This window comes from Colletotrichum scovillei (assembly GCF_011075155.1).
Source record: "Colletotrichum scovillei strain TJNH1 chromosome Unknown Contig00007, whole genome shotgun sequence".
Taxonomy (NCBI): Eukaryota; Fungi; Ascomycota; class Sordariomycetes; order Glomerellales; family Glomerellaceae; genus Colletotrichum; species Colletotrichum scovillei.
In genome coordinates this window covers 2,064,223-2,083,933 of record NW_023336265.1, presented here as the reverse complement: position 1 = coordinate 2,083,933, position 19,711 = coordinate 2,064,223, and the positions used below count along the sequence as shown (strand labels likewise).

Sequence of the window (19,711 nt, the reverse complement as noted above, 5' to 3'; positions counted from 1 at the left end):
GTTGACGATACCCCGTGGACTTCTTTTTGATGCAGTCCTTAGGCAAAGAGAGTATTTAATGCATAACGTATTCAAAGCATTCTCCTGATAAATGATCTAGTACATGACCAACTGCTTCTATTGTGACAGGCTAACTTTTGCTCCTTTTGATTCAATCCTCTCAACGGGGTATATATCTTTTTTAGTTCAACAAGCCCGAAGCCAAAGCCTCGAGGTCCTCCAACGTCTCGGGCTCGTGGTCAATCTCGAGCACCTTGCCACCCTTCTTGGCCTTCTTCTTCTTCTCCCTCTCCTCGTCCGAGTCATCCTGGAACCACTTCTTAGTCTTCTTCTTTGGCCTCTCGTCCTCGCTGCCGCTGTACTCGCCGCCGCCGCCCTCACCCGCAATCGGCAACGACCGCAACAGCGCCAACGGATCTTCGTCCCCATCATCACCGCCCGCGACCTGCGGTCCTTCAGCACCCTTCGGCACAACCTCCCCGCGCTCCTCGGCCTCCCTCTGCTTCCTCTTAAGTCTCTTCTCCTTGAGCCGTCCCTTGGCGGCGAGCTTATCATCCACGTCGGCCTCCTTGACGCGCGCCGCCTCGCCCTCGACAAACTTTTTCCGGAGCGCCTCCGCTGGGCCTTCCTTTTCGAAGTCGTCTTCGTTTTGCAGCTCGTAGATTTGGTGCGCGTTGCCGTCCTCGTCAAAGACGAGCTTCTCGCCGCGGCCCTTGAACTTGAGCATCTTCTTCTTGGACTGGAGGGCCTTTTCGCGACGCTTGGAGTCGACGATGAAGTCTTGCCCGCCGTAGGATAGCACCTTTGGTTTGGCGCCTGGTGCGAGGGCGGATTCGGCGTCGAGTTCCGAGTCGTTGAGGACGCGTTTTACGGAGAGGAAGTCTTCTTCTTCTTCTGCTCCGTCTGCGCCGGCGGGTGCTGCTGCGGTTGTGTCGCCGGTGACTTCGTCGCCGTTGGCTACGAGCTTGGTGTAGTGGCCCGAGAGGACGTCCTGGTTCGTGCGCTCGAACATGCGGTCGTACTTTGTCCTGACCTCGGGCTTCTTGGGCTTTTTGGGACCCGCCGCCGCCGCCGCCGCGTCGTCCGAGTCCTCCTCGTCTTCGTCGGAGGACTTGCCCTTGCGGGGCGCATTCTTGACCTTTTTGATGTCCTCGCCCTTGCGCATCTTGATCTGCGGCGCACCGGGGAGGCCGAGACTCGCGGCGTAGGCGTCGAGGTCGAGTTTGTTGAACTTGAAGACCTCCTTGTCCTTTTGCAGGTAGATGGAGCGGACGTAGCTGATGAAGGCCTTTTGGCCAAGGTACTTGAGGTCTGGGTTGGAGAAGCACATGCTCTGGAGCTGGTCCTTGATGCTCTTCTTCTTGCTCTCCTTGACGGTGATTTTGTTGATGGGCACCTTCTTGAGCTCGAGGCGCTTGAGCATGCCGGCCTCCTCGCTGGGCTCGAGGAAGAGGACGGCTTTTCCGTCGCGCTCGTAGCGGGCGGTACGGCCCACGCGGTGGATGTAGGTGTCGACGTCCTCGGGGCAGTCAACCTGGACGACCCAGTCGACGGCGGGGAAGTCGACGCCGCGGGCGACGACGTCGGTGGCGAAGAGGACGGAGGCGTTTGCGTCGGCGAAGCGCTTTGTGATTTCCATGCGCTGGAGCTGTTTCTGCTTGCCGAGGAGGTGGAGGAGGGGCACACCGGGCTGGAGGTGTCGCATGCCCTCGTAGGCGAAGCGGACTTGCTTGCCTGAGGAGAAGAAGACGATGATTTTGCTCTTGAGGTTGGCCTTGATGAAGCCGAAGAGGGTGTCGAGCTTCTCGTGGAGGGGGGTGACGATGTAGTGCTGCTGAAGGTTCTTGGGCGTGGATTCCTCGTGGACGGAGACGTATTCGGGGTCCTTGAGACTCAGGCGCGCGAGGTCGGAGATCTTCTTGCTCTGCGTCGCGCTGAAGAGGAGGGTCTGTCTCGTGGAGGGCAGGTGGTCTACCAAGGCGTCGACGGCGTGCTGGAAGCCCATGTCCATGATGCGATCCGCCTCGTCGAGCACGAGGATCTGGAGGTTATCGACGTCGAAACCGGCCGTCTGGTCGAGGTGCTGCAGCATGCGACCGGGCGTGCAGACGAGGATGTTCATCTTTGACAGACGCTCGGCCTCTTCCTTCAGGCTCTTGCCTCCAATGACGAGACCGGCGGAGAAGTTGTGGTAACGGCCTACCTTGCGGAGGACCTCAAAGATCTGGGCGGCTAGTTCGCGGGTCGGGGAGATGATGAGGGCGCCGAGGCCGTCGAACTCTGTCCATTGCGCGCGGTAGAGCTTCTCGAGAACGGGGATAATGAAGGCGAGGGTCTTGCCACTGCCCGTCTTGGCGGCGCCGAGGATGTCGCTGCCCTTGAGGGCGAGGGGCACGGCGCGTGACTGGATATCGGTGAGGGTCTCGAAGTGGGATTTCTCGAGGCCCTTTCGGGTCGTTTCGCAGAGGGGGAGTTCGGAGAAGCTGGTGTATTCGCTCTTGGGGTCCTATTGATTGTGTAGACACAGGGTCTTGGGTCAGTCTTTGTCCAAAGATTCGCAATGTCGTCGTGGGCTTGGTGATGTAGCGGGCGCTCGCGCAAAAAGATACTTACAAAGTCGGCTACGGACTTTTCGAGCTGCTCGATTGTTTGCTGCTGCTGCTTTCTCTTCTCGAGGCGCGAGTCTCTCTTGAGGACCTTGGGCTGCTGCTTCTTCCCCGATCCCTTTGCGGGAGGCTTTGTGGGAGTCGCCATTGTCGTTGTTTCGTTTGCGTCAAGCTCTGTCACTACACCGCGGAGGATCTCAGAAAGGCGGAAAAAAAAAAAAAAAGATGTTCAGACGGGGCCTTTGGAGGAAGCGCCTGGAAATTTTTTGGCGGCGGGTTGCTACGGTGGAGTGAAAAGTTCGGCATTCGGCGACAGGGGACGCCGTTTGTGGGGTTAGTGGCGGCGCATACCTGGGCACCTGGCACCGTCTGGCGTCTCAGTTTACTCGAGATGCCTTCTTTCTCCTTTAATGCTACCATGTCACCGTTCCCATCTCAACATGAATCTCATACTTGCCTATTATCTAGACGATAATCAACATTGAAGTGAGCAGGTAAGTTACAGCAAGCAAGCACTCAACGGCCTCAATTATCATGTCGGGTAAAGTATGGAAGAGCTGGTTCGTTATCCAGGAAACATTGAGTTCATTGCATGCGTCGAAATATTGACATACGTCTAATAGAATCTATAGGTGATCCCGCGACCCTCGTCCGCCTGCATGCTTCCGGCTTTCGTTTACTTCAGCATCCAAACGCTTTCCGTGGTCCTATCTCGACCCTTCGCTTCAGTGCACTCTCGCTCTCTCCTTGTTCCAATCTCCTGACAAGATCGTCCGGATCAAACTCGGTGCCAATGGGGTTCTCCACGAACAGAGAAGATGCCATGAAATCGTTTGCTTCTCGAACTGTGTCAAAGTTGTCTACAAGAAGTTCAACGCCGTTGCCGTCTGGGTCTTTGTAATAAAGACTTGTGGTCGGGCCATGGTTGACACACCAATAAGGCGTAATGCCATTGGCCTTGTGCGTCTGGTAAGTAGACAGAAGATCAGCCAGCGTCGAGTAGCAGAAGGCGACATGTTCCAAGCCTGTTGCTTGCGGTTCGGCAGTCTTCAAGCCGGGAAGCTCAACAATCGCAACGCGATGGTGATCATCCTCGTCATCGAAGCGTAGAATGGACAGAGCCTCGTTTTCGAAGGCCACGATGCAGCCCAAGAAACTGACGTAGAAGTCTACCATTACACGAAACTGATTGGTCTTAAAGACGACATGTCCCACTCGTTTCGGGCTCTTGACGAGCCCTTTGTTCTGGCCAAAATCCAAAGTCATGTCTTAATCGGTAGTTGAAAATATGGTCAAGAACCTAGAGACAAGATACTGCAGTTGTGAGGCTCGGCCAATAGAAGGAAAAAATAACTCTGTTGTTGAAGAGGCAAAAAGTGACAAAGCTGATGCTCTGCTGGATATGTCGATAGTCTAGCGTCGAGCAACGATGTATGAGCTGTATGATATATCAGTCAGAAGTTTTCGGCGAGATTGGTGCTCTCAAACTCGCGTATTCCTTCAAAGTCTGGCGACGAATAACGCCCGTGAGAGTACCTATTTCTGTCCTTCATTTGATTTTATCTTGGCCTCTCCTCGGTCTCGGTATCGCCTTGTTCACGCACGTCCAATGTCAGATAGAGTTACAAACCCCAGACGATATCCACAGGCCCCAATCTCGGCTCCGGGCGCAGCGACCAAGTCCGGCTCCATCTGACTTGGTGGACCGTGGGATTCCTTGGATTGACTCGGCGGTTGACACGGACTAAATCGCCGAATGATGAGTGTGCGATTGAATCGTGAATTTATTGCTTGATACTCCATCACCACCTGGGTACTTTATTCTCCTCTCGTCAACTACACCAGAGACAGCCCTTGAAATCCATTTCCGCATTTACGCTGTCAACATGACGTCTCTCGTTGGGCTTGCTGAGTCGAATCTCTCATACTATTCGGTGAGCATCTCTTTCCCGAAACCGCTAGCAAGATAAAAGTCACTTACTCTAGTCATAGGTTCCCTTGGCTTACATACTTGCTTTTATCCCACACGTCTACGCCAATACAATCGCGGGTGACAAATATGACGTGACTGAGCCTCGTAGGCTCCTGGATGCTGTATCAAACGACGAGCGTCTCGATAAAAGGGTAAGCAGTGCTACGACTCTTCGTCGCATAGCTGACGAATATGCTTCCAGCTTCGCCAGAGAATTCGACGTGCAAAAGCTGCCCACGACAATGCGAATGAGACGCTGGGTCTGTACGCCGCCGGTGTTGTAGCTGCAAACTCGGCGGGGGTTGGCAAGCCAACGCTGGATCTACTGTCGATGATATACCTTTCTTCCAGAGCGGTATACACTCTCATCTACGTCAAATTACAGGACAATCGCAAATGGGCGCCACTGAGAAGTCTCGTATGGGTTGTTGGAATGTGTAGTATCTTCTCTCTATGGATCAAGGCTGGAAATGCGATGAAGTAATCGTAGATAGTACGTGTATCCGTCTTCGAGAAATCTTAATTTTGTCCCTGAGATTTCGACTGAAAGGCTCCAAGTGTCAAACTCCGACAGGTCATCTTTGGAGTAAGATAAACTGCTCGGTTACGCCTCGGATTGAGCTTCTGCAGGCGGCTGCAAGGATCCTCGGCCAGAGAGCCCATGCAACCTCCAAGCCTGTATGTTCTATGACACTGCTCTCGGCCAAAAGTTAAGAACGCCCAGCTGGTCCTGTTACTTGGCCTTGAGTTCGCCTCATGTATCATCCTTGTCAATGACTTAACCTATTTGTGGCAACGTATTAGGAAGCCCGAGCCGATCCGATAGGGAGCTGTACGATTCAGCGGTAGGCGAACCCAGAAATTAGTGCTGCGGTCTAGATCCTTGTGGAATGTAGTATATTTAGACGCATCTGACCTCGTGCTGATTCGCTCTGTTTGATTACCAGCCTTACTCATTCGCCAATCGCTCTTACTCCGTCACCCTAGCTTTGATATCTCCAGTCATCATGAGTTTCCTTCTATGGCCAAGTGCGGAGCCTGCCTTCAACCGCTCCGAGCTATTGCCTTCGATTAAGGGCAAAGTCATTCTGGTTACTGGAGGAACAAGTGGCCTGGGGAGGCAGGCGGTACTGGAATACGCGCGTTATGGTCCAGAGAAGATATGGCTTGCTGCACGAAACGCCGCCGCGGCAGAGAAGGTCATCAAGGAAATTCAGGACGAGGTTCCGACTGCACCCATCGAGTTCATCCATCTTGAGCTCACTTCAGTTGCATCGATTCAGAATGCAGCTCACATTTTTCGCCTGAAATCAAGCCGACTAGACATTCTCATGCTGAACGCCGGAATCGTCGCAACACCACCCGGACTGACTGAAGACGGCTACGAAGTGCAGTTCGGCACCAACTACATTGGGTCTGTTCTGCTTGCGAAGCTTCTGAGTCCAACCCTTCTCGATACTGCTGAAACACCAGAAGCAGACGTCCGAATCGTCTTTTTGGGCTCTCAAGCAGCCTCGATGGCTCCGACGGAGGGGATTATCTTCGAGGCTATCAAGACAGACTTTGGTGAGGTTGGCGCTTGGGCAAGATACGGTCAGAGCAAACTCGCCGTCATTTTGTATGCCCGGGAGTTGGCGAAGAGACAAACCAAGATCAAGGTCTGTGTCGTTGATCCAGGCTTTGTGGATACAAATTGGGCACAGTCTTGGAAATCCTCAAGCTACATACTTGGAGCATTGTATCCCCTTATGAGAATGGCTTCAAGCAGCGTGGATAATGGAGTCCAAAATCAGTTGTGGGCGTCAGTTCACCCAGATGTCAAGAGCGGAATGTATTATCTCCCTGTCGGGAAACCGGCCGTAGAAACGGGAAATTTGGCAAACCAAAAGTTGGGACAAAAGCTATGGGAGTGGACGGAGACAGAGCTGGAGGGGATGGACTGAAGAGTACTTAGAATTCCAGGCGTTGAATCAAGGTGTGGAGATGATTCAGCTTCACAGTTTAAGGTAAATAACCACTAACATGAAGGACCGAACTTCAACTGAGTGTAGCTCCAGGAATGCAATCTCACTCGAATATAATACCACAAAGTCTGTCAGAGAAGTATTGGGAGTAAATAGGTTCTGTCCAACTCGTAAGGGCATAGCGTGTTTTATGTACATGTATTCAAAGCTACGGAGTGCTATTCTCACCAAATTCCAGGTACGATTCGCCACGGAACAGTCCTGCAGTAGTCCTCCCATACCGGCCCGTACTTGGCCGAGCATCTTGCCTCATCCCGAATGCATCGGTGTATGAGCAAGATTGTCATGAACATCGCATAAAACCATACCAAGCAGTTCGAAGATCCCACTAAAGCGCACATCGCGGTACTGAGGAGCAAGTCTCCAAAGTAGTTGGCATGACGCGACCAGCCCCACCAACCACTGCAAATAAGAAGGCTCTGATGACTCTGGCCGTCCGAAGTCTTGTAAGATGCTACCAAGACCTTTGCCGGATTCCCCCAAATGTAGCAATCACCGTTGGAACGACGAACCCTGTCTTTTTGGCTGTTGACGGCCCGGAAGATGATGTACCCGGCAACTCCGACAGAGAAGATGGCGACCTGGTGGAAAGTTGAGGTTCTTGTTGGGTAGAGCCCAAGAAATTGGGTTTGAATGGTATACATGCTAGGGAGCCAGACAAAGGACCCCCAAGCGAGGTAGAAGCCGAAGTGGTCGTGAGCAATGTCAATGGTGCGCAAGTACCAGGACTCATTGACGAAGAAGTCAAGGACGTACACTGCGTGCAGAATGGTGACAAGAACAATGTTGGGATCGATCCGTCCATGGATCTCGTACTGATATGCGATGTTGGACAGATCGCTAGATTTGAGTCAGCTTGTGTGAAGCTGGGCCATTCTTCGTGAAACCTACATGAGTGTCCATGCAATTATGCCCGGTCTACCATTGGTGAATAATTTCAGGTCAAAGTCGCCCCAAAGTCTTGGGTTATGCTCGATTCCCATGTAAAAGTCATAAAATATGGATCCTATCATATGTCAGTCATTATGTGACCACGGAAAAACATGATGACCGCTGGCTTACCACTGAACTTCCGATCATCCGCATGGGTTGGCCTAAGGTGCGCTTTGATGAAAGCCAAGACAGAGAGCAAGAGACCAGCAGCATTCATTGTGAGGACCAGGCCACCCCAGTTCTTCGGGATGAAGGCAGGATCCAAGATGCCGAAATAGCAAAGCGCAGCGGCAAATGCGTGGGTAACGAACCAGGCATTGAGCCCATTGGTACGATAAGTCAATAGATGGCCGGCAGGACTTCTCTGGCCGTCGTGTATTTGGCCTGGCAAATATCGAAACAGGATGCCTTGAAAGAGAACCCAGAGTGCAAACACGCCGGTAGACTTGAGACTGAAGCATGGCCAATTTGACCATACGACAGAAATCAATCCATCTTGCAAAGCAGCCTTCAAGAAGTCGGACAGAGAGCCTTGGAATGCAGAAATAGCCACGGTGGTGGAGATGACCAAGGTCGGCGCAAACATCACAAGAAGCAGTGAGCCGACTGAGCGCATCCAGGATCCTCGACTTGATCTACCCCATGTTGGCCGTTGTGAGGGCTCGAGCTGAAGCCGAGATCGGGAGTAACCTTTTCTCATCCTCACGAAAGTCGACTCAGGCGCCAAGGGCACATCTAGAGACTCCATCTTGATTGTCGGCAATGTCGGAAGAAACGAAAAAGAAAAAAAGCGCGAACAGATGTCTAGAAATGCGAAAGGAGCGACTCCCTGAACTTAGTGATGGTACAGATGCTGAATGCTCGCAGAAGTCTCGAAATCTTTCGTGTTGATATGTATATATGTTATCAACACTTGCCCCCGAGTCACGTAATTATCAATTATCATGGCGTCTCGGCATTGAATGCTACCAAATTGGGCCGTCTCGATCGGAGAATCTTGCCAACAGCCCGCCTCGCTCTGAGACTGGAACATTGTGGATGCTAATAACCTAGCTTGGCGCGCTCGGAGGCTCAGCAGGAGGCTGATCAAGACTGATGGAGCATGGGCCCAGGGTAGTGTGCAAAAGTGGGATCAGGTGTTTGGCATAGCGCCGCTCCCTAGTCCTCGGTGCACATGAATCGGGTCATCCTATACACGGCACGCGGAGAACTGGTCATGTCCCCGTTTCTTCCTCTGAGTCTGCCTCGGATTCATTCGTGCGGAGATCGGCAAAGGCATGCGGGTTCTAGATCTTGCAGGAAATAAGGTTTGCGGTCCGCGCGCGCGGTACTCACAAAACGTTATCTCACGCCGGTCAGGATTGAAACCGAAAGCGACTATGTGACTCGGCGACGGCAATTCGGCCGACTCAGCCTAAAGTTCCCTTAGCAATGTGGGATCGCTCTCAGTCCAGAACATGATGATAATAATAGCATAGGAATTAGACTTCTCATGCAAATTGATGTACCCTTGGCTTCAAGTGAACATCCGTGGCCCACAAAATCCACGATTGGCAGTGGCCGGACGGGCGTACTATTGAGCTGGTGCGATAACTTTTGCCGGAGTTGGGTTTCGGCAACATTGTAGTTGGATAGAAATGTCAGAAACCAGTGACTATATTCGAAGTGGACGACTGAACCTTGAAGTTGTGATACTCTTATCTACATGCTATCTAAAGTCTGAAGGTTGACGTAGCAATCCTTGGGTTCTACAGTTATGCTCTCCCTGAGCTCATAGGTGCTAAGATTGTCGACGCATGGCTTGAAAGCAAAATTCCACACAAGCAACGCAAGAACCATGCGCAACTCAAGATAGGCGAGACGTCTGCCAAAGCATCCTCTTGGCCCACCGCCAAATGTCAAGATTGGCCCAGCTTGAGGATCAAAATCAAAATCAGACAAAGTCCAGCCGTCTTCTTTTCCGACGCTTTCTTCGCTGAACCCGCTCGCTCCCGTCTTTGGTACAAGCCAGCGCCCAGCACAGAACTTTCCTACATCGTCGGAAAGCCAGTCTGGGACTCGCTTGGCTTCTTGCGAAGTCCTACTTCTCACTTGTTCGTCAACGCCCAGAGACGGCTGAACGTAGCTCGCCCCTTGTGTGAAGATGAAGATCGTGGTACCTTTCGGCACGAACTTCCCCATCACGATAGTATCAGTAACAGCCTCGCGTGTTAGAATTGAAGCTGTCCGTGAGAGTCGCAATATCTCTTCCAGGAAGGCATCGAGATACGGAGCTGCAACCTTTGTGAGTTCGGTTACACTTGGCTGTCTCTTCTCTTTGACAGCAGCTGGATAAACTGCCTGGAGGTGTCTGCGCAATGTATGCTGTTGTTTCTGGTTGTCGGCGAGAAACTTCACAGCCCAAGATAAGATGGACGCAGACGTTTCATGACCCGCGACGATGTATCCAAGCAACTGTTGTGAAGTCAGCATAATTTTCTCGTCTAAGGAGACATCAAAAAGTTTACCTCGTCTTCCAATCTCTTTGAAGTGAATGAGGGTTTGCGTCCAGACTTCTTGGCTGCTGTCACTTCTCGCAGGACGATGAAGTCTAAAGCTGATTTGGCTGCCTTCTCTCCTTGGAGCGATTTGTCGCTCAGCGATGCTACTGCCTTTTGAATCTGGCTCCTGATGAAGTGGTCCTTCTTCACAAATACATTGCTCACACTCGTAAAAGTTTTCAACAGCCATGCAAACTGTTTCGGGAAGGGCGACGTGACAACCCTGCCCATAAAGTGCGTGATATCAACAGTAGCCTGGTACTCAGTAGGAAGCCCAAGACTCTTGAAGCATGCTGGCTCTTTCAGATCTGTTGGCACTAGAAAGGGCCTATGGCCTGTTTCCTGGAGTATGTGCTGCCGGAGAACACCGCCATTGCTTGTCTCGCCAAATGCAGCAGACATGATGATGTCCAAAGCAGCGTTCTGAAGATCGTGATGGGCTTCGAACGGACGGCCTGCGGCCCATTTGCTCTTCACACTCCACAGCTCTATGAGAGATAGCGCTTTGCTATAAATCTCGGGCGCAGAAACCTAAGTAGCCAAATTTAGCTGAGAAAAGCTTTCTTGACTGAAGTCGACAGAAAGACTAACCTCGCTTAAGAATCCTGGGGCCATCAAATCCTTCACCAAGTCCTTGTTGCCTTTGAACCTGGCGTCAGTTGACACCATCGAAAGATGATGCTCAGGTAAGATTGTGGACATGGTTTCTGCATCCCTTCGGCAACGGTCGAACTCCTTTGTTCGCCGTGCTACAATGTCGTAACTTTCACGATAGTCAAACAGAACCACACATGGCGGTGTGTATGGGCCCAGAAAGACCTGAACCATTGGTGACCTATGTTTCTGAGCCAGGTCGCGCATCCACACAGTAAAGCCTTTCCCGTGGGTTCTTGCATGCTGGAAAGCAGGGAGGTCACCCAAGAAGCTTTTCAGAGCGCTCTCGTTGTATGGAATCCCAGTGAGAGGTCTTGGGAAGCCTTTCAAGTAGATGTAATAGAGAAGCGCAGAGGTGAGAAGTATGAACGCCAGGATAGGCGACTGCAGCGCGATAGAAGCCGCACGATAGAGGTGTTTGATCATGTTGAGAACTTTGCGGGATGGAGTTGACGAGTAGGATTGATTCCACGGAAAATCATAGACCACGGTCAGATAGACTGCATCGAAGGGAATCGCAACAAATGTGATTTCTAGCAAACGAGATGAATTTTAGCTTGCTTAAGGGAGGCTGAGCATATCCCTGTTGATCCTCGGACCCTGTCCCTACAATGGTCGGTTTCGAGACGACACAAATTGTGGCTAGTAGCGACAATACATAGCAATCTTAGCAATGAATCACATATACAATACAATCCGTACGTGTAAACACTGTCCAAAATGCAGGCCAGGCTGGAAAATACGGGAGGACCGTGCTGTTCATGATGATTCTTATGGTCCTTCCGCTACACCGGACCGAGACCGAACTGGTCACGAGCTATCATGGCACGTAGCAATGGGTGTTCAAAGCTGGCTTGTATTACCACAGATCAAACACATAACGGGAAAGGTCAAGACAGGTAGGAAATGTAAGTTAGATCTCGTGCTAGCGCATGTGACAGTCGCTTCGAGAAAGGCCGGGTTTATCCCTGTTCTATGAAAAGAAGTCGTCCAGTCTAGTAGATATCCAAACTCTATCCGCCTGGCAATTGAGTTTCTTCGATGACAAGGTACTCAGAGACTGATTCTAGTGAAAATCGGAGTGGAGATTCCACTGCTTCAACAAATTCGGATGGAATGGCAGAAGTCCGGATGCATCCAATCCGAGCCTTTGCTGGGGATAGAACCACGTTGGGGTCGACCAGGCAAGGAACACAAGAACCCATAGGTATCCGACAAAGACCCGAACTCTGGACGCCGAACGACACAATGGCACTTGTTTCGAGATAGCCTGGATAGCATCTTCAGCGATGATTCCAATCGGCTGCAACAAGAAGAAGGTAAAAGCACCAGCGTTCTCTGCTGTCATTCCCATTGCCATGTCAGAAGCATGATGAATCAGACCAGAAATGAAAAAAGAGATAAAGATACGAAGGTATCTAGAAACCAGTCTTTGCCGAAATGGGAAAATGTGGTGTACAATGACATCGGCATGACCTGTGAGCCCACTGCGCAGACATTGATGCCATGAGGTCCTGAGTGGAAGACTGTCAGCAAATAGACTGGAACGAATTTGTATCGTTGGACTTACCCCCAGAAGCCCCTAATGGTCGAGGCAGACGAGAAATCCCCATAAAGTGGAGGACAGTCCTCGACCTTGCATAGAAAAACGACAACGAACCCGAGACAAGTAATTTCGAACATCAGTAGGTTTATGAGAGCGGTGCAGGCCCAGAACGACAGGGTCCCAATAATGCGGAATATGATGTCCGCTTGCGACAGCCTGACGAGACCCTGAAACGCCAGCGCTTGTTTGTCGCGACCGACAAAATTCGGGTCCGGAGGCGGGGCCTGCGTCATGAGGCTAAGCACCTGGTAGGCAACCAGGATCTTGAGAGATCGTTTCAAGATGAATGCGACCCGGCTCTCTGGGGGGTGTGGAGACCGTTGTTGTGATCCAGGAACATTTCTGACCTGCCACCTCGTGCCGATTCGTCTGAGCTTCCAAAGCAGCATCACAGATTCGTACGTTCGGGCCGCGGGAGACGCGGAAGATGGGGCGAACCCAGCTATGCTCTTGGTGCGGGCGTCCGGTTCCCAGATGCCATCCCACCTTCTGACTAGGACAAGCTCAGAGGCACTCATGAACTGAATCCATAAAAGTGGAACGATTGCGGAACGCCAGTGAGGATTGGCGATCCACTCACTAGACGCGAGCTGGAGCGCGTAAGTCAAGCTCGCGAGAGCCAAGACTCCGGTCAGCCGGATGAAGGACTTTGACGCAGGAATGTGGAAAGTGATGAGCAAAAATGTAATCAGGAACGTAATCAATAACGACCCATTGACTGCCGCACCACCCGGGTAAGATTTGATGAGCATTGTTGCGAAAAGAAAGAGTGCGTATATCTTGGCGTATGACAAGGATCGAAAGCACTGACGTGGAAATGGTGCTGGCTGGCAATGAGAGATGCTTCTTGTAACATCGGGCATACCTTTCAGAAGAGACTCATGGGGGCAATAAATAGAAGTTTGCAGCATTGTGTGCTCATAAGACCGCTTCTTTGGAGCTTACACGGCACTCCGGTGGCAGACTTGTACCTGTTCTCGGTAGCTAGGATGAGGGACCGACCCCTGGCAAGGATACGGGCATTATAATCCATGACCACACACAGACGGCTACACTAGTCATTTCGACTTATGCATAGATGTTGAGAGCAACATATGGACAGCTAGAAGCCTACGAGTTCCACATTGTCGAACCGAGTCCGAAGGGAAGATGTAAATAGAATCATGAATGTACCGCGGAAGGTCTGCGATCTCAGTGTTATAGCTCCTTACTCTCCAATCCTACGCCATACTCGTTGCTTTACCAGGCTGAAGACGTATCCATCATGATGATAGACGTTACTGAGCTGAGCCGTTTGCTAGTTGCTCTAGCTTTTCTCCCTACAGCAGCATTTCTTCTTTTACGCTTGGTTGAACATTTGACCCTTAGACCAGGACCAAAAGAGCCTCCTCTGGTTAAGACTTCGGTCCCGTTCATAGGTCATATACTTGGGCTTCTGAGATATGGAGTGTCATATTACATCCATCTAAGGTAAGTGAGTACAGATGGGGCACTAAAACACTCGATCTTGTTAAAGTATGTTTTTCACGACAAATTGTTGACTTGACAAGCAGATCATCAACCAAACTTCCAATCCTGACTGTGTATTTGGCCTCTCAGAAGACGTACATCGTCAACTCACCAGAACTTATTGCCTTGATATCTCGTCGCTCTAGAGAGGTTGATGGAAATGTTCCCTTCGTCACCATCGTCTATGGCAAGCTATTTGCTTTTTCTCAGACCGACCTCTCGGAGTTGCTGAGAAACCCATTGCAAAAAGGTTCGCTAAGACAGGAAGCCCACGTGATGGAGCATTCACTTCTCTCTCCGGGTTCAACCTCTCTGAAGGAGGTTTACGACGAGATTTTCAACGGCCTAGCAAACCATGTCAACAGCATCAGCGAAGGCCCAAGAACCATTGCTCTCCAGAGTTGGCTCCAAGAGATCTTCGCAATGTCGACTGCAAAGGCCCTTCACGGACCAGACGGCCCTTTTGCTAACAACAAAGAGTTGCTGCAGGCATTTTGGTATAGTCCCATAGCTTTGCCTTACCAGAATTTTTATTGACTTTTTTCACAGGGACTTTGAGAATGGCCTCAAGGCTTTGACGATGGGTGTTTTTCCCACCATCACGGCTGCGAAACCAGCAGCGGCACGTCAAAAAATCGTCGATGCTCTATTGGAATACTTCGGCGACTCATTTCCCGAAGATACTGCCTCTGAATTGATTCGGCGTACACGCAGGCTTGCACTGGACCACAGTAGAGGGACTGAGTTCATTGCTCGTTATGGTCTTGGCCTCATGACCGGATTCCTGATCAACACAGTACCTGCTGTCTTTTGGATCATCCTGCGTATTGCCAGAGATAAAGACCTGCTGGAAAAGGTTCGCCTGGAGCTTTCTTTGATCATTCAGCCATGCGCACATGATGAGGACTTCTCCACATTCGATGTCGCCGCTATTCGTAAACGCTGCCCGCTTCTCATGTCCATTTGCCATGAGACCCTGCGATGCATCAGTTCTTCGACTGGCACCTTTCTTGTTCACGAAGATGTTGAAATAGGCGATGAATATGTCCTGAAGAAAGGGGCCATAGTCCAAATGGCGGCAACGGCGATTCACTCGAATCCAGATGTTTGGGGTGCTGACGCCGGCGCATTCGAGCCGGAAAGGTTCTTGAGGCCGAGCAAGGTACATCCAGCAGCAAACCGGACATTTGGAGGAGGCAGCACTTTGTGCCCCGGAAGGCACCTTGCAGTGGACGAGATGATTACATTCACGGCGATGTTTCTCTCTACGTTTGACGTAACTTTCCCTGATGGCGCAAATGGTTTACCTAAAGAAGACGATACGAATATGCTGTCGGTGAAAAAGCCGAGTTCGGACGTTTTGGTGGATATCCGAACACGGCCGGAAACCAAGCATCAGAAATGGCGCTTTTCCACTGGGACGTTGAAAGTGTAGTCTTGAACATCGGATTCTTTTGTTTTCTTTCTTTCCTTCCGCAAAGCATATAGAAGACTTAGAAGAATGAGCATTTCCGCTGCGAACCCCGGTCATAATCTCACCGCCCAGTACAAGCTTGAGTGATCCGCCTCCAGGCATCAAGTTGACTCCATGTCAAGCGAGCGCTCAGGGTGAGCAATCCGTTTGCCAAATTCTGCCATACGAGCTTATGTGTCCTGATCCCTGTCTGAAATTTAAAATCTTAATATAGAGTACAGTATGTCCAGTCTGCGCCTCCGCCCCTTTAAAGTAACGGGCTAAGAAACAAAAGTCCACACCATTACAAGTAACTTAAAATGATACCATCGACTGAAACTCCGTGGAAGCCGTGGGTAGCGGTTCAGAGGGGGGACTGACAACGTGGTAGCTGCTCACCTAAACTGACTCTTCGTAGCTAAGCCGATTAAGTCGCTCTCGCTCTCGGATGTTTCCGTCCTCGACGAACAGGGCCATTTTGAGATCCGTGGTCTGCAGCTTTGCGCTCTCTCACGCGGCTTTCTTGATATCGTAGGACTAGGGTAAACAGTCATCCGGATTCTTCTCGGTCGCCTGCGTCTTCTCTACCCAGGGCAGTCACAACGCACAACCTCCTTTCCTATTTTCAAGATCCCCTTTCTCTAACGTTGTGCGTACGTCTGCAACTCATCATTTTTCATTTTCACTTCACACAAGCATCAGTTCATCATTGTGTCTATCACAGTGATCATGTCAGTCAATGACAGCAGTTCGGCCACTGCGCTGTTGTTGTTATCAGCTAATACACTTTACAACCAACCGCTGGGCTATTTCCGAGTCAGCCATGTATACTCTTTCTTGAGTATAGTGGCTGGCCTTTTCTTGTTGTCGACGTTTTACAGAGCCTTCAGAAGAAAAAACACCATTCCGATGGTGAACGCTCCCAGATTTTGGGAGCCTCGGTTGTTGGTTCAGCTATCATTTTTGTTCAATGCGAGAAAACTAGTGTCCAAAGGCTTGAAGCTGAATCGAGCATTCCGCATCTTGACCGATATAGGCGTCATCACAGTGGTTCCCTCAGAGTTTGCGAATGAAATTCGGACTGACTCACGGCTAAGTTATCCTCAAGTGATTACTGAGGTATGTATGATGGCATCTTTCACGCTCGTAGTTCTCAACCCAAACTAATTCGAGATTCGGATTTGTAGAATTTCCATGCTCGGTTCCCCGGGTTCGAAGGTTTCCGGGAAGGCACAACCGATGCGGCGCTAAGTCGCGATATCGCCAGAAAGCATCTCACACACTCTTTAGGTATAAAGATGCTCATTTGCTGCCGAAATGATTGTACCTTGACTAACGTTGGGCATCGTAGATAAAGTTACAGGAGCTCTAGTAGAGGAATGCGAGGCTGCACTGAAAGACCACTTCCCAGATGCAAAAGGTATGCCTGAATGAAAAAACTATACTGCCAATGACCTTGGTCTAACATCTGTAGTAGACTGGACAGAGATAAATCTCCGTGAGCATGTCCTGAAGCTTGTAGCACGTCTTTCCTCCCGCGTCTTCCTAGGAGAAGAGATCACGAGGAATGATGATTGGATAAAAGTCACCACTGAATACACCACCGATGCTTACATTGCGGCCAAAATCCTTCGTTTATGGCCGGCCAAGCTTCGTCCATTAGTTCACTGGATACTACCATGTTGTATCAAGCTCCGCCGACATGTTACCAAGGCGAGGAGTATCATCATAGCTGCCATTGAGCGGCGTCGCCTGGTAAAAGAAGCGGCTATCAAGTCTGGCAAGCCTATTCCAACATTCAACGACGTGATCGAGTGGCTCGAACAAGACACCAAAGACACGACAAGCGATTACGATCCTGTTGTTGCGCAACTCATCTTGTCACAAGCCGCAATTCACACCACCACAGACTTGCTCACTCAAGCCATTCTTGAGGTTGCAGCCACTCCGGAAATCGTCGAACCGTTACGAGATGAGATCAACGACGCCGTTGATAGATTGGGATGGAGCAAGGCGGCGTTTCACGAGATGAAGCTCCTTGATAGCGTGCTGAAGGAGAGCCAGCGCCGGAAGCCCCTTGCCATGAGTGAGTTATAACAGTCACGATTTCTTAGACGACGCACTCAAAGCTAACGCGCACTTGATAGCGTTCATGCACAGGCTTGTCTTGGAAGACACAACTCTATCTAATGGCGACACAATACCCAAGGGAAGTGTCATTGGCGTGTCTGCAGACAAGCTCTGGGATCCAAACGTGCATGAAAACCCCGAGAGATTTGATGGGTATCGTTTTGTTCGCATGCGGGAGAGTGGTGATAGCAAGGTTGCAAATCAGGCGCATCTTGTGAGCACAAGCCCGAATCATCTTGCGTTTGGCTACGGGAAGCACGCGTGTGCTGGCCGCTTCTTCGCCGCACACGAATCCAAAATGGCGCTCTCAAACATTTTGCGGAGATATGACTGGAAGCTAGCACCGGTCTCAGCCAACGAAAAGCCCCTTGAGTTTGGTTTAGTACTTGTTGCCAATCCAAAGGCAAGGATCTCTATGCGATTGAGACAGCGTTCATAGTTATCGAGCTGCATGAGACATTGGACCATTCTCTGCATATACACACACACAATGTTAAACCTCGTATCTCATATCTAAGAAATGGCCGCCAATACAGTAGTCCCAAAAACCTTGCATTTTCCATCCGCATGGCCAGATTGAAGCGCACGTCGCGACGCGACGCTAAAATGGACGTCTGAAAACTAAGTACGCGGACTATTTGACTGGGTAAGTCAAACCCCCCACTTCCCGGCACCCCCCTGTTTCTGGCACCCACAAAAACGATGGGATCACAACCCAACCTCCTCATTACTATTAACTATTGATCCTCAACCACACCCACTACAATACAACTGCCAGCCTCACTAGGGCATTCAGAGTCGCTGGATTCAGCCGTAATAACCTCCTTTTCACCCGCTTCGATTTGAGCCCGATGGATATCCCTGATGTTCGCAAACTTCGTGTTGGGATCGATCTGAACAGTCTTCCTCTTCCTAACTGCAGCGTTGGTAACTTGAGCCCTCAGGTGAGCCAGCTGCTGCTGGGCAGCTGCCAGTTGCCAGGCCTGCTCTGTGAAGCCTTTTTTCACCTTCCTGAACAGCAGCCGTTGAGTGCTGGTATCATTGTCGAGTTGGGTGTATAGTGCAGTTGACCGCTGAGCTCTGCCAGCTTCCTGGGTGTCGACCAGACCACTGCAGAGGAAGCAGAATCCCATGGCTCAACAGGGGTAGTTTGTTGACCATTATGGCATCGCTTTTGCCCCGACTGGTTGGTTTGGGTGTGGTGGGCTTAGCAGAAGGCTCAGGTAATACCATAGGGTTCATCAGGGGCTTAACCATCGCTACAGGGTGTAGACCAGTCCACTTCCAACCACTTCTGATGTTCGAGACTGATAGACCAGCAAGTCGAGCCTTCTGGTAACAGTCCAGGAAGTTCCTTTACCTATAATGGTAGAGTCGTTCCATTGAGACAAGTAACCGAGCTCCTTCCGATAGGCTGACTTAACAGGGCTGAAGACAGACTGGTCAAGTGGCTGGAGGACATGAGAGGAGTGTGGTGGTAAGAACAGTAAATGGATATTGTTAATATAGCAATTCCACATGAAGTCTGTCGTCGTATGACTCCCATGCCCATCCACAATCAACAGTCGAGCCTCGCCCTCAGCCTCGGGCATAGTCTGTGGGATAAACACCTTCTAACCATTCAATGGCAGTTAAGTCTGTAGTCCAGCCATTATCTGTTGCTGTAAACTCCCACCCATCGTATGGAACCAGATGTAATGGAAACCACTGTTGTTGGACCGTCTTCCCTTGAAAATGATAAGAGGACGAAGTGCCCACCCAAGGCTGAGATACACTCAATGATAGAGACCCATGCCCTCGACCCAGGTTGTTTCTGCGAACAGACGTCGTCTCAGCCATGCCCAGCACTAACCCATTAGCTCCTGACCCTCGAGGATGCCAGTCTCATCCATATTATATCTGTTGGCTGGTTTGATGTCCTGATCTCAGGGATAGCAAGGAACTTAAACCAGTTCCTAATGACCTCAGTAGATGCCCCATTAACGCGTCTAGAATCGATGGAACGACTTCTCTGAACCTTAATGATAGGGTTCCTTCTCACGAAGGCATAGATCCAGCCTTTTCCTAATGGTTTGGTATCCCCAGCAGCAGCCAGAACTCGCTCTGCGAATTCCTTCACCTGTTGGTGCGTTGGTGAGGCCCAGCGAAGCCTGAATGCGAACCCATTGTGCCAGCACTCTCCTGGTCAGGAGACAGCCTCTGCCAGTCAGCAAAGCCACTTTCCTAGTCTGACCACCTTGGAGACGTAGTTGGAGGGTTGATCGTGGTATCCCATACTCCAATG

The 19,711-nt window shown here is 50.7% G+C and overlaps 8 protein-coding genes across 8 annotated transcripts; 4 read left to right on the top strand and 4 right to left on the bottom strand.

The window, feature by feature from the left end:
- Positions 1-181: 181 nt before the first annotated feature.
- On the bottom strand, positions 182-2,754 carry HER10_EVM0011380 (DEAD/DEAH box helicase; the record flags this gene model as incomplete). Its single annotated transcript, XM_035480813.1, has 5 exons — positions 182-361; positions 446-1,993; positions 2,036-2,146; positions 2,204-2,506; positions 2,614-2,754. The coding sequence occupies 5 exons, from the start codon at positions 2,752-2,754 to the stop codon at positions 182-184; spliced, it is 2,283 nt and encodes a 760-aa protein (XP_035331849.1).
- Positions 2,755-3,287: 533 nt separating this feature from the next.
- Positions 3,288-3,872, bottom strand: HER10_EVM0004104 (biphenyl-2,3-diol 1,2-dioxygenase 2; the record flags this gene model as incomplete). Its single annotated transcript, XM_035473758.1, has 1 exon — positions 3,288-3,872. The coding sequence occupies one exon, from the start codon at positions 3,870-3,872 to the stop codon at positions 3,288-3,290; it is 585 nt and encodes a 194-aa protein (XP_035331393.1).
- Positions 3,873-4,492: 620 nt separating this feature from the next.
- Positions 4,493-5,062, top strand: HER10_EVM0010143 (uncharacterized protein; the record flags this gene model as incomplete). Its single annotated transcript, XM_035479612.1, has 3 exons — positions 4,493-4,540; positions 4,599-4,730; positions 4,781-5,062. The coding sequence occupies 3 exons, from the start codon at positions 4,493-4,495 to the stop codon at positions 5,060-5,062; spliced, it is 462 nt and encodes a 153-aa protein (XP_035331767.1).
- A 523-nt stretch (positions 5,063-5,585) lies between these two features.
- HER10_EVM0007376 (short-chain dehydrogenase/reductase) lies at positions 5,586-6,521 on the top strand (the record flags this gene model as incomplete). The annotated part of the gene is made up of 1 exon (XM_035476934.1): positions 5,586-6,521. The coding sequence occupies one exon, from the start codon at positions 5,586-5,588 to the stop codon at positions 6,519-6,521; it is 936 nt and encodes a 311-aa protein (XP_035331590.1).
- Positions 6,522-6,766: 245 nt separating this feature from the next.
- HER10_EVM0000049 (ergosterol biosynthesis ERG4/ERG24 family protein) lies at positions 6,767-8,283 on the bottom strand (the record flags this gene model as incomplete). Its single annotated transcript, XM_035469846.1, has 3 exons — positions 6,767-7,442; positions 7,494-7,608; positions 7,665-8,283. The coding sequence occupies 3 exons, from the start codon at positions 8,281-8,283 to the stop codon at positions 6,767-6,769; spliced, it is 1,410 nt and encodes a 469-aa protein (XP_035331118.1).
- Positions 8,284-9,236: 953 nt separating this feature from the next.
- On the bottom strand, positions 9,237-13,087 carry HER10_EVM0003303 (cytochrome P450 monooxygenase; the record flags this gene model as incomplete). The annotated part of the gene is made up of 5 exons (XM_035472985.1): positions 9,237-9,989; positions 10,043-10,606; positions 10,667-11,262; positions 11,972-12,243; positions 12,300-13,087. 5 exons carry the CDS (start codon positions 13,085-13,087, stop codon positions 9,237-9,239), a joined length of 2,973 nt encoding a protein of 990 aa, XP_035331345.1.
- A 512-nt stretch (positions 13,088-13,599) lies between these two features.
- Positions 13,600-15,279, top strand: HER10_EVM0006061 (uncharacterized protein; the record flags this gene model as incomplete). The annotated part of the gene is made up of 3 exons (XM_035475658.1): positions 13,600-13,805; positions 13,889-14,341; positions 14,394-15,279. 3 exons carry the CDS (start codon positions 13,600-13,602, stop codon positions 15,277-15,279), a joined length of 1,545 nt encoding a protein of 514 aa, XP_035331510.1.
- Positions 15,280-16,026: 747 nt separating this feature from the next.
- Positions 16,027-17,866, top strand: HER10_EVM0009078 (cytochrome P450; the record flags this gene model as incomplete). Its single annotated transcript, XM_035478577.1, has 5 exons — positions 16,027-16,416; positions 16,485-16,587; positions 16,649-16,717; positions 16,775-17,383; positions 17,445-17,866. 5 exons carry the CDS (start codon positions 16,027-16,029, stop codon positions 17,864-17,866), a joined length of 1,593 nt encoding a protein of 530 aa, XP_035331706.1.
- Positions 17,867-19,711: the final 1,845 nt, after the last annotated feature.